Raw genomic sequence first — 20,046 nt, 5'->3', positions numbered from 1 at the left:
CATGTCCCAGCATCCACACTTGCTCATGGCCTTCAGGGGTGCGCTCACACAAGGATCTACAAAGGTTAGTGGTGTCCCAAATCTAATTTGTTTCAATTTCATGTTCTAACCTATCAAAGCTGAGTGAAGTTACAATTGAGAATAAATATTTAAGTAAAATTGAACTTGACCATTTTAATAATTATAATATTTAATGTAAAAAACTAATTGGGCATCTTCTGATTGATATGTAATTTAGGTACAACAAGTTGACCTAAAACCGTTATTTCATTAACTGTCTACCCCATTTCAACTGATGAATTTGTTTACCTGGGGTATAATTTGCACAAGGAAAGAAAGTATTTAATAGTACAAAGCTTTTAATAAACAGAGAGAGGTATTGCCAAGTTTTCCTTATTTACTTTAGTTTGCTTGTTTTGAGTTGAGACTGCTCAACATGAATAAACATGGTTACGTTCCTCATATGTCACTACCTTTGTGAAGAGACTGATGATATGACCTTTAATTTCATCCTATTGTAAATGGAGAATTAAAAAGATTCTCTGCGGGCATGCTCTTGGCCATTGGCAAAGAAGCAGCAACAACAGGAGACATTTTGACTGTGAGGGGTAATCAAAGAGTGATGTTATGCAAGGGTGTGCCATTACCTTTTTTATAATGATTCAACCTTGAATGCTTGTACACCTTAAGTCTATTCCTGTTCTAAATAAAAAAAGTGCAGTCCTGGAGAAATGTCTTAGGGTTAAGTGTGATTTTTGGGGCATGACAATGTCACTACTAGCATAGATATAATAAAAACCAGGTTATGCAAGTCTGTTTAGAGTAATTATTAAGCTTACCAAGTTGTGCCCAGAGAGGATTGTATGGATGAGACTTTGCCAGCATATCCACTGACTTGGAAGTGTGTTTTTCAGAGAATGCCTTGATTGGAGGATGGTCATTTGGCATAACTGTGGGGACCCAGGCCAGGTGATATGTAAGGACAGCAGTCAGCAAAGCAGACAGGAATCTTAAAAAAAAAAAAAATCACCCTAGAGTAAGCTGAAGTTCAATTGCTTCACTTATACCTACAAAGGTCTTATTTGACTGCTAAGACCCTAAAAGTGCCTTAAAGTGCTATTCATTCTATAAAAAGCAGCTACTATAAAATATTTAAAGACCACGTTACAGGGTGGAAAGAAAGCATGGCACTGCAAGTTTCCACTAATTGCTAAAACCATTCACACAACATGACTGCCAATTTTATTTTCCATGTTAACATCAAAGTGTCCTATGGTAATTTCAAAATATTTGCAGTTCTTGACTATTTTGACAAAGCAAATGAGAAAAAAAAACTTTGTTTTAAAAAAGTATTAGTACAAGGGATATACAGAGCCTACAGTGCCTTGCGAAAGTATTCGGCCCCCTTGAACTTTTCAACCTTTTGCCACATTTCAGGCTTCAAACATAAAGATATAATTTTTTTATTTTATGTGAAGAATCACCAACAAGTGGGACACAATTGTGAAGTGGAACGAAATCTATTGGATTTTTGAAACTTTTTTAACTAATAAAAAAATGAAAAGTGGGGCGTGCAAAATTATTCGGCCCCTTTACTTTCAGTGCAGCAAACTCACTCCAGAAGTTCAGCGAGGATCTCTGAATGATCCAATGTTGTCCTAAATGACTGATGGTGATAAATAGAATCCACCTGTGTGTAATCAAGTCTCTGTATAAATGCACCTGCTCTGTGATAGTCTCAAGGTTCTGTTGAAAGCACAGAGAGCATCATGAAGACCAAGGAACACACCAGGCAGGTCCGTAATACTGTTGTGGAGAAGTTTAAAGCCGGATTTGGATACAAAAAGATTTCCCAAGCTTCAAACATCCCAAGGAGCACTGTGCAAGCGATCATCTTGAAATGGAAGGAGTATCAGACCACTGCAAATCTACCAAGACCTGGCCGTCCCTCTAAACTTTCAGCTCAGACAAGGAGAAGACTGATCAGAGATGCAGCCAAGAGGCCCATGATCACTCTGGATGAACTGCAGAGAACTACAGCTGAGGTGGGAGAGTCTGTCCATAGGACAACAATCAGTCTTACACTGCACAAATCTGGCCTTTATGAAAGAGTGGCAAGAAGAAAGCCATTTCTCAAAGATATCCATAAAAAGTCTCGTCTAAAGTTTGCCACAAGCCACCTGGGAGACACCCCAAACATGTGGAAGAAGGTGCTCTGGTCAGATGAAACCAAAATCGAACTTTTTGGCCACAATGCAAAACGATATGTTTGGCGTAAAAGCAACACGGCTCATCACCCTCAACACACCATCCCCACTGTCAAACATGGTGGTGGCAGCATCATGGTTTGGGCCTGCTTTTCTTCAGCAGGGACAGGGAAGATGGTTAAAATTGAGGGGAAGATGGATGCAGCCAAATACAGGACCATTCTGGATGAAAACCTGTTGGAGTCTGCAAAAGACCTGAAACTGGGACGGAGATTTATCTTCCAACAAGACAATGATCCCAAACATACAGCAAAATCTACAAAGGAATGGTTCACAAATAAACGTATCCAGGTGTTTGAATGGCCAAGTCAAAGTCCAGACCTGAATCCAATCGAGAATCTGTGGAAAGAGCTGAAAACTGCTGTTCACAAACGCTCTCCATCCAACCTCACTGAGCTCGAGCTGTTTTGCAAGGAAGAATGGGCAAGTATTTCAGTCTCTCGATGTGCAAAACTGATAGAGACATACCCCAAGCGACTTGCAGCTGTAATCGCAGCAAAAGGTGGCTCTACAAAGTATTAACGCAAGGGGGCCGAATAATTTTGCACGCCCCACTTTTCATTTTTTGATTAGTTAAAAAAGTTTCAAAAATCCAATAGATTTCGTTCCACTTCACAATTGTGTCCCACTTGTTGGTGATTCTTCACATAAAATAAAAAATTTATATCTTTATGTTTGAAGCCTGAAATGTGGCAAAAGGTTGAAAAGTTCAAGGGGGCCGAATACTTTCGCAAGGCACTGTAAGTCCACACATCCTTTCCAAAGCAACATTGTGTGGCCTAACAGCCTGAAATCAAGACATCTCAAATCAAAATTCATTTTACCTAGTCTTAAACCTAGATAAATGAGCTGGATGAGTGTACACACCCCTTAGTGATAGAAACTGTAAATTAGCTCTGGTTTAACCACTTGCTTTTCAAATATATACAAAGCTAATTAGCCTCTACCTGCATTATAGTGATTCTAATGATTTCAGAATAATTTCAAAGTTCCTGAAAGTCTCTTTTGCTGGGTAGCGCTCCATTTCATTAGGAAGTGGAAGGTTTATGGCACCATGAAGACCTTGCCTTCATGACTGCTAAATAGGATGACTGAACAGAGAAGCCACTAAGAAACCAGGATAGAACTTTTTTGGCCTAAATGCAAAACATAGCATTTGGCAAAAACCCTATACAGCACATTATCCACAGAACTTCATCCCTACTGTAAGGCGTCATAGAGGCGGTATTCCGTTTTGGGGATGTTTCTCTGCAACAGGGACTGGGGCACTAATCAGGATTGAAGGGAAACTGGATGGAGCAAAATACACATGGATACTTGAAGAAAATCAACTGCCCTCTGCAAGGAAGCCTAAATTAATTGGAAAGGAAGTGTGCCTTTCATATGGCAACTACCCTAAGCACACAATCCAAGCAACAGTGGAGTTGCCAACAAAGCTAATAGCTTAAATGTTGCAGTTCTAGGTTTTGATTTATAATTACTAAACAATGTTTGAGCATGTGTTTTTCACTCAGAGTTAACTTGTTACAATGTGTAAATAAAGATAAAAAAATCTGATTGAATACGTCTTGATTTCAGGCAGTTTTAGGCCACAAAATGTATTCTTTCGAAAGGGTATACAGAGTTTTTTTATAGACACTGTACTGTAAATTGTCAGCAGGTTTGATTATAAACTGAATCCACTAGAATTCATTTTCCAGGAGTTTAGGTATAAATTTGGGTTCAAAACCTTAAATTGAAAGACCTCGTAGGATATCTGGAAGGAATAAAATAACCACAATATTTAAATTGCTATAGCAACACATAGGGGTAAGCTGTAGTTTTCAGGTCATCCGCTACTTCATCTTTAAAATCATATAAATGTGTACAATGTGAATGACGTTTGCAGCCAGAGTTCTGTGGCATATTTCCCATATGACTCACTGGTTTTTGGAGGTCTGCTCCGTCAGGAGAGTGAGTTCTTTAAGAAAACGCTGGCACAGCTGACTCTTCTCGGCTGTCTGAGACACCATGGTTAACCACACAGGTTCCGTGATCCTAGGGGCCATATACAAGTTCCAGATGGTTGTCCTGTTTATCAGTGGGTAAACAAAGATTGGCAGTTGGGATTGAGCAAACTTGTTTTCCTGATCAGGTCTGTTTATGGGAGGTATTTTAGAAGCTTATGTGGCCCTTGAAAGAAAACCACAGTTTGCCTTTAACATTCTTTTGTTAAAAAAAAAACATTTATTTCTCATTGGAAAAAAGTGACTAGCAATGCGAGTTTTACAGAAAAGAGTCAACAATTTTGATATTGTAATAAGGAAATTACCTGCATTCTTCTTGTAAATTTAAGTACTACATTCCCGCAGTATTCATTATTTAATCTTTCTGCCGAGGAACAGACATCTCATTTGGTTTTAAACAGGTTTCTGTATTGGTGAAGGGTAAGGGTAATCTAAAGTGAAGCAAACTTACTTCACTTGTAACTTGTTTTGATTTAATACATCGACATTCACTACAGCCTATTAAGTCCATAAGCAAGTTCATTTGTTAATGAAACTTACTCAAGGGAATTCACTTCTAAACTTAGGCATCTTCTCAGGAGCCTGTGAATTCAATGACTGCAAAGGCACAGAGGTTATCAGATCTGAATTTCATAACCACATTACTGCGAAGAAGCCAATGTACTTCCAGGCTGCCAATGTTTTGTCTTGCCAAACTTTTAAACGGGATTATTCTAAATCTACAGTAAATAAACCCTAGCTTACCTAAAATACAAATCTTGTTACTAAAGCTTTGTAGTACTAAGTATGCTTTTTAACACATTAAAAGCAAACAGGGCTTTCAAGGAATATTTAGGGATTCGAGTTATTTTTGGAGTTGCATTCCCAAGACATAGTTCACATTCATTTGGTCTTTATCATTCCAAAACATTTTTAGTTCATCCCAGAATTACCACCTAGGTAGGCTCATCTCATCTGATCTCCGATAGGTTGGAAAATCCATGTCCTGACCAGACCACAATCCCTGATATATGTCAGGGTTAGGGACCAGAAAGTAGTGCCTTCTAGCAAAATGTAAAATGGGGAATTTTCCTCCATAAGAACAATGTAAATCCCTTAAGAATTAATGGAATAGAATCGGCTTGGGATAAACAAAAAGATTGAGTGTGTTTCATTTGTAGCTAAACTACTGTACAGAGGGTCCCGTTATGAATCCAGGTTACATTCCCAAATAATGCAACTCATAATGAAATGAGTTTGAAAGAGGTATTAATATCCATAAAGAATAATGTAGTTAGCTTGAGATATATCCCCAAAATACAGTTCAGACATGGGTATATACATTTAATGTACCTATAATCCAGAAAAAAAAGAATAGAAATGGCATAACCAACTCATTTCGAATTGTGGTCTCAACCAAACTAATTTGTTGCTTCAAGGCAGATTCTTTCCCAACACTATTCATGCATTTAAAGTTAGCGATCACACCTTCATCCAGTGACTAGATCAGTAATGTACTACGTTGTGGTAAGAACTCAACTTTAATGTTGGGGCATAATGGTTCTTAACATAAGTGAAGATGTACTAGCAATATCTACAAGGAGAATTTTTAATATTAGATTTTGTTCTTCACAATATTTTTCCATTTCTGGAACAAAATAATTCACAAACCACCCATGTTGCTGGCTTTTGACGACTTGAAAAAGGAGATAAGTGAGAAGATTATTTACATCAAGGTCTTCAATTCATCAACAACGTATAGCAGGGAGACATAATGGAAACTGCCTGTACCTCTGAAGAAAATCCAGCTACTACAAGTGCTGTTGGAGGACCAATTGGTGGTGCTGTTTCCTCTTGGCCACAGTTTTCAAGCCAGTACTAGGACAAGGGACACTGCAGCAGCTGAGGTCCTGACTACTTGGTCACTGAAAATCCTAAGGCATTATTAAGAACAGGGCTCTTAGCCCCAGCGAAAGGGCTGTTAGCCAGGAACTTAGGCTCCCTAATAATAGGGTTGTTAGCCCTATTCTGTGCGTTTCCACAATTTGGCCTCCATAAATTTCCCTTAATTTAATCAGTGAAAACATCTCACTTGTTGCACAGTTTCCGTGTTGTGAAGGATAAATGCTGTGAGGGTAACTGCTGCACTTGAAAGGTGGATGAAGTAAGTCTCCTCTCCTTTTAAAATAAAGTGTTAAATGCTCTGGAATTAAAAGTGGTATATACAGTAGGGTCTCTCAACATCTGTGGATTAACATTTGCCAATTTGCTTATTCTCTATTTGGTCTGGTTGATAGGATCATGAATGAAAGAAGAGCAGAGAGGCATAACAACTCCAGCTTGGTTTAAACTGCAATTTTCAAATGAGTGGCCAACAGACTAGGATCATGAGAGGAATGTAGCTAGAGCCTTTCCCTGCCCCCTGCCCAAGTACCCACTACTCAACGTCTGCATCCCAGCTTGGTCTTGTTTTTATATTGTTACTAACTCCTCTGATATTTCTTTTGATCAGGGCATGGTTCACATGAACAGCTTTTTCTTGAGAAGAGCAGACTATGTCAGTAACCAACCTTTGTGTGCCTTTTTTATAGGGCAGGGAACCTCCAACTCACACCTCCAATCTCATCTCATTGGAACACCTGACTCCAATTACCTTTTGGAGAAGTCACTAGCCTAGAGGTTCACATACTTTTTCCAACCTAGACTGAATATTTAAACAATGTGTTCAGTACAATAGTTTGTGCATTATTATTTTACGCAGATTGTGTTTGTCTATTATTGTGACTTAGTTGAAGATCAGACCACATTTTTATGAGTAATTAATGCAGAAATCCAGGCAACTCTATACATCATATTTATCATACATATGGTTGTCTTTTAACGATAAATGTTACTGTATACATATAGATACATATACTGTAGGATGTCCAATTCTAGTACATTATGCAAGGGTATAAGGGTGGACTTGGTTATATGCAAATTTAAGTTTTCACCACAGCTCTCTGCACAGAACACTTGTGAATGTCTAGACTGTACTGCAAATACAAGGAGTTTTAAGTTATTCAGGTTAACAGTTGGCTAAAAGTAAAAAAACTTAGCTGGTGAGGTAGTGTGCACCTTTGTAAAGAACTAATAAAGCACATGTACTTATTTTAAAATTTACAGGGCAACGCAAATACAGCATTTTTGAATAGCATAACTGAAAGGAGACAACCCCTTGTCACTCACCTGAATTCCCCAAGCGCATCCATAACACGACATAAGTATATTTGTACCCGTTGGCTGGATTCTGCAATCTTCCTACATGAAATCATAGCCTAAAATAGAATAGGTTTGAAATCAATTGTCTGATACAAATAAAAAACAACTATTTAACAGTTACATTTTGAAAAGCCAGCAAAATGGGGTACTAGAAATTTAAAAATATTTTTTTTAACACCAACCTTGACCATGTTATATCATGTTATTCATTTAAAACTTAATTTAACCGCTCTTCCAGGGGTTAGTCATAAGACATACGTTTACTGTTGCAGCTCAGAAATAAGACCGGAAGTGCAAATTTCTGAAGAGCTTCAGTACATCGATCCTAATTATCCAAACATACATGAGCATCTTATGTTTAGCACACAGATGTAAATCACATTTTTGATGGAGATATAGCCGTTACAAAAATGTGCCAAAATTCCTTAAACCATCTAAGGCTGGTCTTAAATTAAGCACATCCAAATTAATTTAAAAATATATACAGAGAAGCTTCTATTACAGAAGCACTATGGAATTGGAGCATAACGTTTGCTTATATTCTTTGCTTACCCCTAGAACAGAAGATGAGAGATCTTATATGCCACACATTCACTTTAATATTTTACTCAATTAGACTGAGATATTCAAATCTAGCAGCACAGATTAGTGCTTTTGTAGTACATCAATTTAAAAATGCCTATATTTAAGCATTTTGTATTCAAATGTGTTGATATGAAAATGTAGGGTTTTCAATGTAAAAATGTAGAACACTACATTTGACATCTTCCACAATAGCTATATATATCTTCATTACAGAACCTAATGACTGTGAATAATGAAACCAACAGATGGTAAAATAAAAATTCTTTAAAATTCTTTTCACACACCAAAAAGCTTCCACAATTGCCAACTCTTCATGGAAAATGCTATTAAAACAAACCACACACAGAACGCACATCTTTTGACTTGAGTTCTAGTTGACTGTCATAGTTGACCGATTCATTTAGCACATTAGTTTAAAATGACTTTTGCTACTGTTCAACTAGCTGTACTTCAGTCACAGACTTTTAAATGCCTACCTTCTCAATGGCAGTCTTCAATTTGTTCATGTGGGATTCGAAGAGTGGGAAATGTGAAAAAAAGAAATCCTGGAAACTCCTGTTTTCACTGTCCTTCTCAGGAAGAGAGAAAATAATACTGACAGCAATTTTCTTTCTTCTGATCATTGCTGGATTGGAGCCACAGGTTTCATCTGACAGACTGAAGGTCTCTTCATTGCACCTGCAGAGCAAAAGTGGTCACTTTTACCTCACAGGAGGCAGAAGGCCTGTCCTGACTTTACAGCACAAAATTTTAAATGGTTTGTGACACCTCCCAAATATTACACTACGATAATACACCTCTCCTATATACTACTCTTCCTAAATCCCATCAATACCTGTGAAACAGGTGTATGCCTTTTGAGGGTTTAACAGGACAAGAACTACACTATTACAAAACACAGACCTAAGAAGTACAAGTGAAAAACTGCAAATGCAAGCCTGATTTTCAGCATTCAGTACAACATAAGATCACTTTATTAGCCCTATACAATTTCTTGCATTAGGAATGCATCTTTACGCATACCCCAGCTTGCTCTCCATGAGACACAGATAGTGAGAGAGAAGCCTGGGGTCAGATCACAGGGTCAGCCATTGTACAGCACCCCTTGAGCAGTTAGGGTTAAGGGCCTTGCTCAGGAGCCCAACGGAGTAGGATTCCTCTGCTGGCCGTGGGATTTGAACTGGCAACCTTCCGGCCACAGGCGCAGATCCTTAGCCACAGAGACACCGCTCTGCCCTGTATCTGGATAGCATAATTCCATACATAGAGATTTAGAGTACAGTTCAACTCCATCAAATGGGAGTTACCACTGACTCTTTAAGTGGTTATATTTTTTAATAAAACATATTTCACGTTTAAAGACTTTCATGTTTTAATGACTTACTCTCCGGGTCAGAAGAAGCCCTGGTCTATTTTTGAACTGAAACTGTACTCACCACCTGGGCAAAGGGCCATTCTCCAGGCTGGTGGTCTGACTGCGCAACCAGCGGCGCTGGTAGCTGCTGGCACAGCTGCTGGAGAAGGAGTTGCTAGGAGATGGAAGAGGGGTTACAAGCAGGCTGCTCAGGGAAGCTGTGGTACAGGAGACATTAAAATAGAATGTAAATGATTGTTTAAAAGTGGCTAAATCTACCATCAACACAGTCATGTAAGCAACAGAACTTTCCTTTTCTTCCTAAGAGAAGACTGGCAGTTGTATGTTCTTCTGTTTTAAGTTAAACGGAAAGTGTTTACAGAAGAATACAATTTAGCTCCATTTGATCTGAGCAAGGCTGATAATACATGAATAAAAGATATACAACACAACATATAAAAAAACTCAACATTAGGATTTTACTTTGTGAAAGTAAAATATGATACTTTGTGTCATCCCTCAAAATCTTATGATATAACAGCGTACAAACTTACATAACTGCACAGAACATCCTACATTGAAAACTGTAATTACCTGATCGAGCAATGCCACTGTCTCTGTCTTCATTGTGTCCTCTGCTGGGCATGTCCACAGGAGTGCTGTGAGCTGTGATAGAGTTCAGGTGAAATTCAAGGTACTGAGCTTGGATGTTTAACAAATACAGACACAGGATTTCAAAGCCAGACTTTGGATTTTTAAGAAATTCCTTAACAAGGTTAAATTCTAGAAAAAAAGTGAAATAAAGAAAAAAACAAATGCACACATTAATAACTGATTAAGAAATATTTTAATACAGCACATCTGTATCATTAAAAAAACATTCAGTCTTATTCTTGATGTCAAATATTCTGAAATAATGACTCCATTATGTCAATGAATGCAATCGATAATATACTATTATCCTCTTTTTCTTATCAGTGTTTCCATATGGGTCAACTTCTTGGGGCTTAGACATGTTGGTTTATTGAATCACAGTGTGCTAAGAAGTAGTAAAGTAACTTTCATCTTGTCTTGAGTCAGGTGGGCTGTGCATCTAGTTATATAGCTCACAGCTTTAAGGTAACAATAAAAAAAAATTATAACAAGGGTATATATAAAATGTAATGATCTTAATATGCAAGTATGGTATATGCAGAGTTGTTAAGTGCCTCGGGGCAACCTTGTTGTGAAAGGCGCTATATAAAAATAAATTGAATTGAGTATAGAATGGTATGTGTAACAGTGTGAAATATGCTTAAACATCCATTTCAAGTTCTGATAGCTGAATTTGAGATCCTGTATCTGCATTAGACAATGAAACCTTTACACAAACTCTGTTCAACTATTTAAGCTCTGAAACAAGTATTAATATGGTTGCAAATATAAGAATTGGTGCCCTGCACCTAAAACAAATTCAGTTGTATATTAAACTGTGCAATAAACAGTCCTTTATGATAAACCTGTATTTAATGAGATCAGTGAAGAACATCCTCTCATTTACAATGACAACTTGGGATTACCCATTTATATATCATTTAACAATATAAGCAACGTACAGTACAACAGCCAAACTCACAACATCTTAGTTACAAGACCAGAGGCATAAATGCTACCCCACTCTACTGCCAAAATGTACTTTTAAACTTTAAACACTTCAAGTGGTATTTAAGATTTCTCGGTAAATTAACTTAAGATGCAGGCAGGGTGCAAAAACTATATTTGCAAACATATGTTCACTTATAATGCACTACACATTACTACTAGATTGCATTACATACTGTACAAACTGAAAGAAAAAAGGACCTGAAATATGAAATATAAATCCACAAAACAGCAGACCTTTAAAGATTTTAACAATCACAGTGAAATACTAAACAACCCAATTTTCACACACAATACACCACAATCAAATAATGTGCTTGATTCATTGTTAAGCTTGCAGCCGATCAACCATGCATCTGTCAAAGTGAAATGCAACCACGTACTGCAATTGGTGAATTAAAAATAAAATCACATACACAGAGGTCCCACTCTTGTCTCTTATCTAGTGTTCTATAACAAAAGGGATAACGAGAGGAAACAATGTAATAGTTTTAGTTATTCATACATAAGAAAATAAGTGGAAATCCGCTTATGTCCAAGACCCCTTTCCTTTGGAAGATGACATGAAAAAGAAACTAATGGTAAAATGTGAAAAATTACAAAACTCTCAACTTCAACTTTGAGACTGATTTATAAAAAGCATGCTGCATTGTACTGTTGTTGCAGGTTTATTGCCTTTTATCAGTTTTTCCACATAAACTGCGTGATGTTTCTCTCATATCCTCCACAACATTGGTATCAGTAAGAAGTGAAACATTACTGCTTTTGATATTACTTTATAAAATTATAAATATATTATTGAATCTTAATTTGTTTGCAAAGGGTCAAGGTAGCATATCATTCCACACTATTTTTCTCTAAAATATCAAGACACGGGAGCTTGCAGAATGAATGAGTCCACAGTGAAAGAAAGAGGAAAGAAAGTGAGAAGGGGAAAAGCCATATCTGAAGAGCACAACAGCAACACTACAGCAATCAAATCAGAGGGCATACATGCAGAGCAATACATGCTCCTAATTCCCTAAGCCTCAAAAAGGGTTTTCCCTTTTCTTCTGCCAGACACTTGCTAATGCTTTGCAATTGTTCCTACAAAACTAGTTGTTTTTTTTTTACAAAGATTATATTGCCAAACATTTCACAAGAAGTTACAAAATGCAAAAACTCTGGCACACCCCAAAAATTATATTAAAAATGTAGTTACGATGGCCTAATATTTGTACTTAATCTAGTAACGATAACTACAGCAGTAAAGACAGCACTTGAGCTCAGGTCTTTTATTATAGCTTGGCTCTAATTACATTACATCTAACAAACATATATACATATGATTTGGTATTTACTGTACATTAAATGTATATTGCTCTGCTGCCTGCAGTCCTCTGATTCTATAGGTGGCTAAAGACATTCATGCTATCAATCGAGAGAAGCTGTACATGTTGTGTGGGTTACACTGGGCTCAGCATTCCACACAAACCTGCAAAGAAAGAGGCGCTCCGAATGAGACGGAACGGAGCTGCATCGGGGGTGCTGGACAACAGCCGGCTGCTGTAAAGCTGCAAAAGTCCTGAAAGAGGCACAGCGCAGTGACCATCAAGAACATACAACCAGGCCCGGGAATGATTTAGAAAAAAATAGGAAAAAGTTGAAAGAATTTCTTTTTTTACCTATGCTGCCTCCATTTCTGTAGCCTCCAAAACTCCTTTGATTTGGACATGACTTCCCTACCATCGATTCCTGGTGGATGTACTCAAAGCTGTCTTGCAACCTAAAGGACCAAGGATTCATTAATACAAGCACTTCACTATATCTCAATTTATTCTACAACAGCATCATGACACGGACACAGAGATAGACTTAAGAATTTATATATGATCAGACATGCCGCAATACAAAGTAGTAAATGTCACACTGCAAAGGTGTAAGAAAGTGCATAATTGTGGCAGACATGCCAAAAAAATACAACTTTAAAGCAGTGTTAAAAAATTTAAAAATGAATATAAACAATGTATTGTTAAACTACTGTGAAAGGAAAACATCTCTCTCACAAAAGAAACAGCTTATGAATCATTTCCCCCCACCCCCCCATAGTTAAACTAAAATCTGAACTACTGTGATGGAACAAATTTGTTAACAAAAGTATCTCAGGATCTGAACATAAATAAAGTCCATGGAACAGTACCAGATTGGGCTTAGAAAGCAACACAAAAACTTCATACTAACTATTCAACAGCATACAAATTCAATTCTTACATGTTCGTGCTTCCAGCAGAACTGCCAACTCGAGCTGAAAACACTTTGCTTATCATCAGCTGTGGGGGAGAACTTAAAAAGAAAAAAAAACTGTAAGAAAGGAAAAAAGTTAACACATAACATTTGAATATAAAGGTAGAGCCTACTTACCGTATGTAATGGATTTTTAAAGTAGAACCTTTGTAACTCATAGCAACTGACCCAAACATCATTTCACCAAGCATGTTGACATCGGAAGCAGCTCTTGTATACTACAACATAAATAAGACATGAACAACAATGATAAAGATTTATAAATTCAGTCACTTTTTTTCTCTAGAATCAGAATTGAAGATTTAAGATCTTCTTAACATTTCATGAATAAGATTGGGAGATGCAGATTTATGCATAATTTGTATTCAAAGGCACCTTTCTGAAAGACATCTAATATTACCTTCCAGGACATATACTGGTTCCATCAGCACTTTCATCCGGTTCACTATACCCACAAGGCATTAACGTGAGTCCATCTTAAATATCTAACATGGCCCATCTAAAATATGTGCCATTAATAAAACTGCTGCTTAAAATCTGGAAACAACATAAGAAAGGTGAGGAAAGAAGGCCATTTGACCCACCTTGCCCGTTAACTTAATAATGGCTAATGGATCCGAGGGTCTCATTCAGCTGTTTTGTGAAAAAATAGGGACCCGTTTTGACAACATGGCTGGGTAGCATGTTCCATATTCTCAGAAACTTTTGTGTAAAGAGTGCTTTCTCTTCTTAGTTTTAAATGCAATTCCTTTTCACTTGTCTCTAAAGAATTTAATTGGGTTGACTGTCAGTGCCTTTGGTGTGCATATTGAGGCAGTGTGAACAAATAAGCTTACGTAATTATAGGATTACATAAAATACGGCTTACATAACTGTTTTACAGATCAACTTTCAATTGTCTTTGTGGATGATACAGTGCAAAGAATTTCAACATCCAGACACAACCAGGAGTCATGATAGGTAGGTCATGAGCATTAGCAATTGTAAGCTCCACTTTCGTTTTCAACTGTTACAACTTTTACAGTTAATATAGTTTTGATTTAGCAAGAAGAAACCCAACCTGGTAGGCTGTATGTAGCAAATTAAGTTACATTAAATAGGAATCTTCAAAAACCATGTAATAAAAAAGCCAATCCATAACAGAGCAAGGCACAGATCTGGTATTATACATTTATATTTATCAATAGCATTTTGTCCTCTAAATCCATTTGAACTATACATTTTAAACAGCCATACAGAACCTAATAAAAGCAGGCAATCCAGCTCTTACCTGGTATCTAGGCAATGCTTCTTTTTCACCTTGCATTCCAAGTGTCGAAGTTTTCCGAGAGTTGATCGTACAGGCTCCACTTCTGCTAGTTTGGCAGCACTTGGAGTATGGTTTTGCGTGAATATCATCTCCATTTTTCTAAAAAAGAACAAAAATCTTTGAATAATGGTCACTCTGCATACAGTCTTTTTTCATGTTTTTTCTAGGCAATATCAGCACTATAGTTTCTTAAATAAGTTATTTAAGTTATAACTATTTGGTTTTGACTGCAAGGTACAAGCAACATGAAATAATTCTTAATTTAGTTAATAAAATGGACGTCATCTAGGAAAAAATCTAAATCTAATAAATATCCAAATAAAAATCCTGAAGACCTAAATCAATGGTTCACCTGCTTCTACAACTTTTTTTTTAAACTGAAATCTTAATTATCGGTGCAACTTCGTGACTGTAATTGATGTACATGCTGGCAAAGACTTTTTCTGCACTTAGTCCATGGGTTCATAAATTATCTAGTTAAAGTGCATTATTTCAAACACCTTCAACACACAGAACTTTGTACAGTCTGTTCAGCTTGCTAATTTGCAACTCAATTTCTTACTAAATAGCTCTTAAGTGGTTAACTGCAAGTGAAGGAGGAATAACACTTATTTGTAGCTCTGATAGCTACTATGGCGAGTCAGTATTTTTCCTTCTGCTTACGTCCAGAAGGTTAAATTTCACCTATCATACCTAAATGTGGATGAGTCCTGAACCTCACTAACATGGAATTCAACCCAATTACACATCTCATTTACTTTAAGAGATGAAAGCAAATTAAAAAGTTAAAAAAGGCTTTAAATAGAAAATGTAAATAAATTAGCCTGTGAATGACAACTCGACAAAAGCAAAAACCAGAAGAGAAGTGTTTTGAAAGACCAGGACTGAGAACCACTGTACTAGGATGTTTCTGGAAACCTAAACAAGCCGAATCAATTACTGTCATAATTATCAAGGGTAATTAAAAAAAACAGCAGGTACAGGGGTACTCTAAGTCCAGGATTGACAACTGCTGACCTAACAGGACAGTTCTGTATACAACTAACGTCTCTTGGACAAGCAGTATTTTAAGGGCTTCCCCACCCCATGTTATCTGTATATACTGTAGCTAAATACAGAAGAAATGTAAAATGCATTGATGTTTGATGGTTATTAAAAATATTCACCAGAAATATATATATATAGACAACTCTATACACTTCTGACAAATACAAGGGAAAAACAATGTTTGTAAAAAATAAGAATAATGAAGAAATACATCAGAAATGTTCAAACCCTATTAAGTGTTTCAACTGCACTAAAACCCGTGTAGTGCAACATAATACCTCTCTCTGTTTATCTCAAAGGTCTACCTGTCTCTCCTAACACTGGTTTCTTAGCAATGTATTTATACCAATGTTATCTAAAACGTCGGCTGTGACTATCTTGAGTGCATAATAAATGTCATAACAATTACAGTCATGTGCTTTTGTCAAGTTATTGACCAGAAGGCAGTCGCCATAAAGTACGTGAACCGTTCCAGCAAACGGAGTTATTGACCTCATTGTTTCTATGTCAGCCAGTAGGTGAAACAGACATCTGGGGAAAATAAAAACACTCCATTGCTTATTTAAACAGACCATTAAAATATAAAGTTCAACACTTTTCACAGAGCGTAAAATTCTGAGCAAAGATTATGCTTCTCAAAAACACAACAGGAAACTACAATAAAGGATATTCTCCGACATCCCAGTTTCACAGATGTGCACAGTCCTGACAAGGTCATGCTGGATTCAAAGCAGTAATCCCAAAGCAAAGGATTCAAATTGCATTCCAGGTAGAGTTCGCGTCCATGGAAAAACAACTGAAATTGAGGGAGCCATGCAAACTGGTGGACACATCTGTTGCAATAGTTCTGTCAATGAGTGCAAAACATTCTGCTCAGTTACTGGATGGCTCATAGAGAGCCTATTGTAGATCTCCAGCTTACAATGTACACCACCTGTACTTTAAGGATCCAGTTTATGCTGAATATGCCTATAATTATGGCATACAAAAAAAACAGGTCACTACTTCAGATAATTGTGGGGTTTTGATGAATCTATCATACTGTATATTAAGCATTTCATATTTACACTGAGAAGGAAGTTAAGATGTAGTTCCTAGCTCTCAAAAATACAATTAAGAGTAATAGGTTAATCTTTTTAGTAAACCTACTCTAGCAAAATTGCATGTTTTTGTACACATCTAACAGAAAGAAGTATGCAATGCAAAAATTCTGTAATCCACAAAACGCATCAATGAACGCTGCACGCCCCTCATCTGTGGTACCTACAACCCGGTACATATAGGTACAGGACAAAAACAATGGAAACACCTTGGTAATGTAATGATAATGTTGCTTATTAGCCCTATACAATTTCTTGCATTAGGAATTAGTCTTTTCGCATACCCCAGCTTGCTCTCCATGAGACACAGACAGGGAGAGAAGCTGGGGTAAATGGGGGCACTAAGTGTATTGAAAAGAAAAGGGCTTCCACACATGTTAATGAAGCAAATTATGTCCCAGAATACTTAGGTTGGTATTTTAAAATGCTGTACAGGCCCAGATGCCTATAATTATGTGTAGCATGCCTATAAGAGAATACTTGTGAGAGTTAAAAAGAAGGGGTGAATTTGGCAATGGATTCAGCGACAGTGCCAATCTAAAGAACTGTACAGTTTTCAATCAGCAAAGGGTTCTTGTTGCTATGATGTTGTTGGGGCAAACTTCCCTGACATGGTTTTCCTTAGAAGGCAAGGTCAATTTAAATTGCAAATTAATGGTACTGACCCTCTTCAGCCAGTTTTACAGCATTTCTTTTCTGCAAGGAGGGAGTGAGGTTTTCCAGGGTAACAATACCCCATCCACAGAGCATGTATAGTCATGCCATGAGCATACAGATGATATTATCCATACAGTGCCTTGCAAAAGTGCTCACCCTTCTTATGGTGTCCCATTTTGTGAAAATATAAAATAATGTGAACATTTGCATTGATTCAACTTCATATTTTAGTCAAAACCTGAAAGTTCAAACTGAAGTCCTCCATGGGTAAGATATAGTGATATACTCCTTAACTAAAGAGAAATATTAAAAATATTCCGATTGATATTTTGATTTGGTACACACACAGATAAGAGAATTCAGTCAGTGAGTTCAATACTTGGTTGAAGCATCTTTGACAGCATTTACAGCTGCAAGACTTTTTACGTAAATCTCCAACTCTGCACACCAGCTTGATGCACTTCTTTGCCCATTCTTGGCAAATTTGCTCAGGCTCACTCAAGTTGCTTGGAAATTGCTTATTGACCGCCAGTTTCAAGTCATTCCGGGGATTCCAAGTTTGAAATTTGACAGCGCCACTCAATGACGTTCACTTTTTTATTCTTAAGTCAATCTTGTGTACCCCTTACCTTGTGCATTAGATCACTGCTCTGTTGACTGTATGGATGGTATTGAATGAATGATTCACTACTCATCTAATTATTCCAGTTCTGTCTTGTTTTAACCACAAAATCAAAGTCACGTTTGCAGTAACACTTACGTACTCAGTGGAAAACACCACATGTGATTTGAGATTTTTTTTAGTTCCACACAAGCCTCCTTTGAGGAATGAGTGTGATATTTTTCACCTATGAACATTTTTATCCCATCTCAGACATTGGTCATTTTCTTCTCAGTCACCAGATATGAATCCAAATGAAAATTTATAGGATATTCACAATACATTTTTCACCTCCATCAACCAGGTGCTAGTTATTCTACTCTTCTTAAAAGAATGGCTCTGCATCCCTCCTTCAGAATTCCAGGAACTGTTAGATTCTATGCCATGATGAATAAGGCAATACTGATCTCGCATGACGGCTCAAAGTCATCTAACTGACTTTACACAGGGGCTTACATTTTTTGTCAACTACCAGTGAGTTAAAGCAATGCCTAGACAACTCAAACACAGTGGTTGTTAATGTTCAGACCTATTATTCAAGTCAGCAGCTGATCAGTCAGACCTGTCATGAGATCCTAACCAGCCTGGATTATAAAGCATGTGATATTCTACAATTCAATGGGATAGACTGCTTTACATGACTACTTCATTAAACTGTTTTTTTATCACAACACAAATACTTTTGCCACTTAATACGGCATTATGAATAACACCATTTAGAGTCACAAGCTTTTGATTAAACCACAGTTCACAGGACAAGCACGGAGACAAACCACAGTTTAACAAAATTTTAGGTGTGTCAATATATATACACATTAATCTGTTTGTATATACGTGTAAAATAATTAAATTGTAAAATATTAAGAGTTTTATTAACAGAAGTGACAAAAAACATCCAAAGTTATATTCAAGGAGAGTTCTCAGTTGACAGAAGAAAAAACATGCATCAAACAAAGTACACAGTACTGTATGTTTCATAAAAATTCAGATCCTTTATAAACACAAGGCATCAGTACACAATACTGAACAAAATATGCATGCAATAAGAATAATTTTCAATCCTACTGCTGTTGTTTCACAATTTCAAATATCTGCTTACTGTACTGCTGAAGATTCAAACATTTACATTTCATTTGCATAATGTCAATTTTATCAGATTATTTGAAGAAATCTTGCAAGAGAGAAATTACTTATGCTAGTTCCAAGTAGCTCTCTTATATTATTTAATTAATACAAAAAGAAGCAGTTGTGTATTTTTAGTTTATAATAAGAAAATTACTTAATCAAACTTTTTAAAGAGTACTTAACACAAATTTAGGAACCACCCAATTATGATCCACCAGGAGAACAAAACAGGTGAGATTATGGACAACCAAATAAGAAATGTATTCCCTTATCATCCCAGTGTCATAAAATTTAAAAGATGCCACAAAGCAGTTGACATTCCTGCATTTTTTCTAAAAAATACACGACTCACTTTCTAAACAGGTATCAAATGTGAGAAAGTAGTCAGTTACCTGAGCTGATACATCAATCTTGTGGATTGCTTTTGAGTCAAACAGCACCTGCCTGCCCCTTCGCTCGCAGTCCTGAAAAACTATCAGCCGAATCTGGTTCAGGTCCAGTTCAGAAGACACCCAACTGTGTGGAAAAAGTACACAACCATTTCAAATTTAAACCTAACCAGAACATATAAAAATTACTGTACTTAATTGAAGTAGTTGAATCAGAAAACAATGAAAAGCTATTTGAAATCTAAATACATTAAAAGTAAAAGCAGTAGTGCTGAGAAGACCAATGGCTACAAACTCCTTTATAAAACAGTAGTCTGTGCTGGATTATCTGGGTTTAGAGACCAAATTATGTAAGCTAAAGCATAGAAGAATATGAACAAGT

General features: G+C 36.8%; 1 protein-coding gene across 4 annotated transcripts in view; it reads right to left on the bottom strand.

Moving 5' to 3' along the window:
- Positions 1-20,046, bottom strand: part of fnip2 (folliculin interacting protein 2) — a 40,369-nt gene that overhangs the window by 7,902 nt on the left and 12,421 nt on the right. For 3 of the 4 annotated variants that reach the window (XM_088633281.1, XM_088633282.1, XM_088633283.1), the window contains exons 2-13: positions 19,668-19,791; positions 14,647-14,784; positions 13,494-13,594; positions 13,344-13,415; positions 12,758-12,858; positions 12,568-12,657; positions 10,047-10,118; positions 9,535-9,670; positions 8,575-8,776; positions 7,481-7,569; positions 4,191-4,337; positions 840-1,009 (exon numbers count right to left, since the gene is read on the bottom strand). In XM_088633281.1, the coding sequence (XP_088489407.1) occupies positions 840-1,009; positions 4,191-4,337; positions 7,481-7,569; positions 8,575-8,776; positions 9,535-9,670; positions 10,047-10,118; positions 12,568-12,657; positions 12,758-12,858; positions 13,344-13,415; positions 13,494-13,594; positions 14,647-14,784; positions 19,668-19,791 (1,442 nt within the window). The remainder of the gene's footprint in view (positions 1-839; positions 1,010-4,190; positions 4,338-7,480; positions 7,570-8,574; positions 8,777-9,534; positions 9,671-10,046; positions 10,119-12,567; positions 12,658-12,757; positions 12,859-13,343; positions 13,416-13,493; positions 13,595-14,646; positions 14,785-19,667; positions 19,792-20,046) is intronic. The other variant, XM_088633284.1, reaches the window with a different exon arrangement.

The sequence above is a fragment of the Lepisosteus platostomus genome, chromosome 1 (genome assembly GCF_059453375.1).
Source record: "Lepisosteus platostomus isolate fLepPlt1 chromosome 1, fLepPlt1.hap1, whole genome shotgun sequence".
In the NCBI taxonomy this organism is placed as follows: Eukaryota; Metazoa; Chordata; class Actinopteri; order Semionotiformes; family Lepisosteidae; genus Lepisosteus; species Lepisosteus platostomus.
The sequence above is the reverse complement of the archived record's forward strand: the minus strand, read 5'-3'. Positions and strand labels throughout refer to the sequence as shown.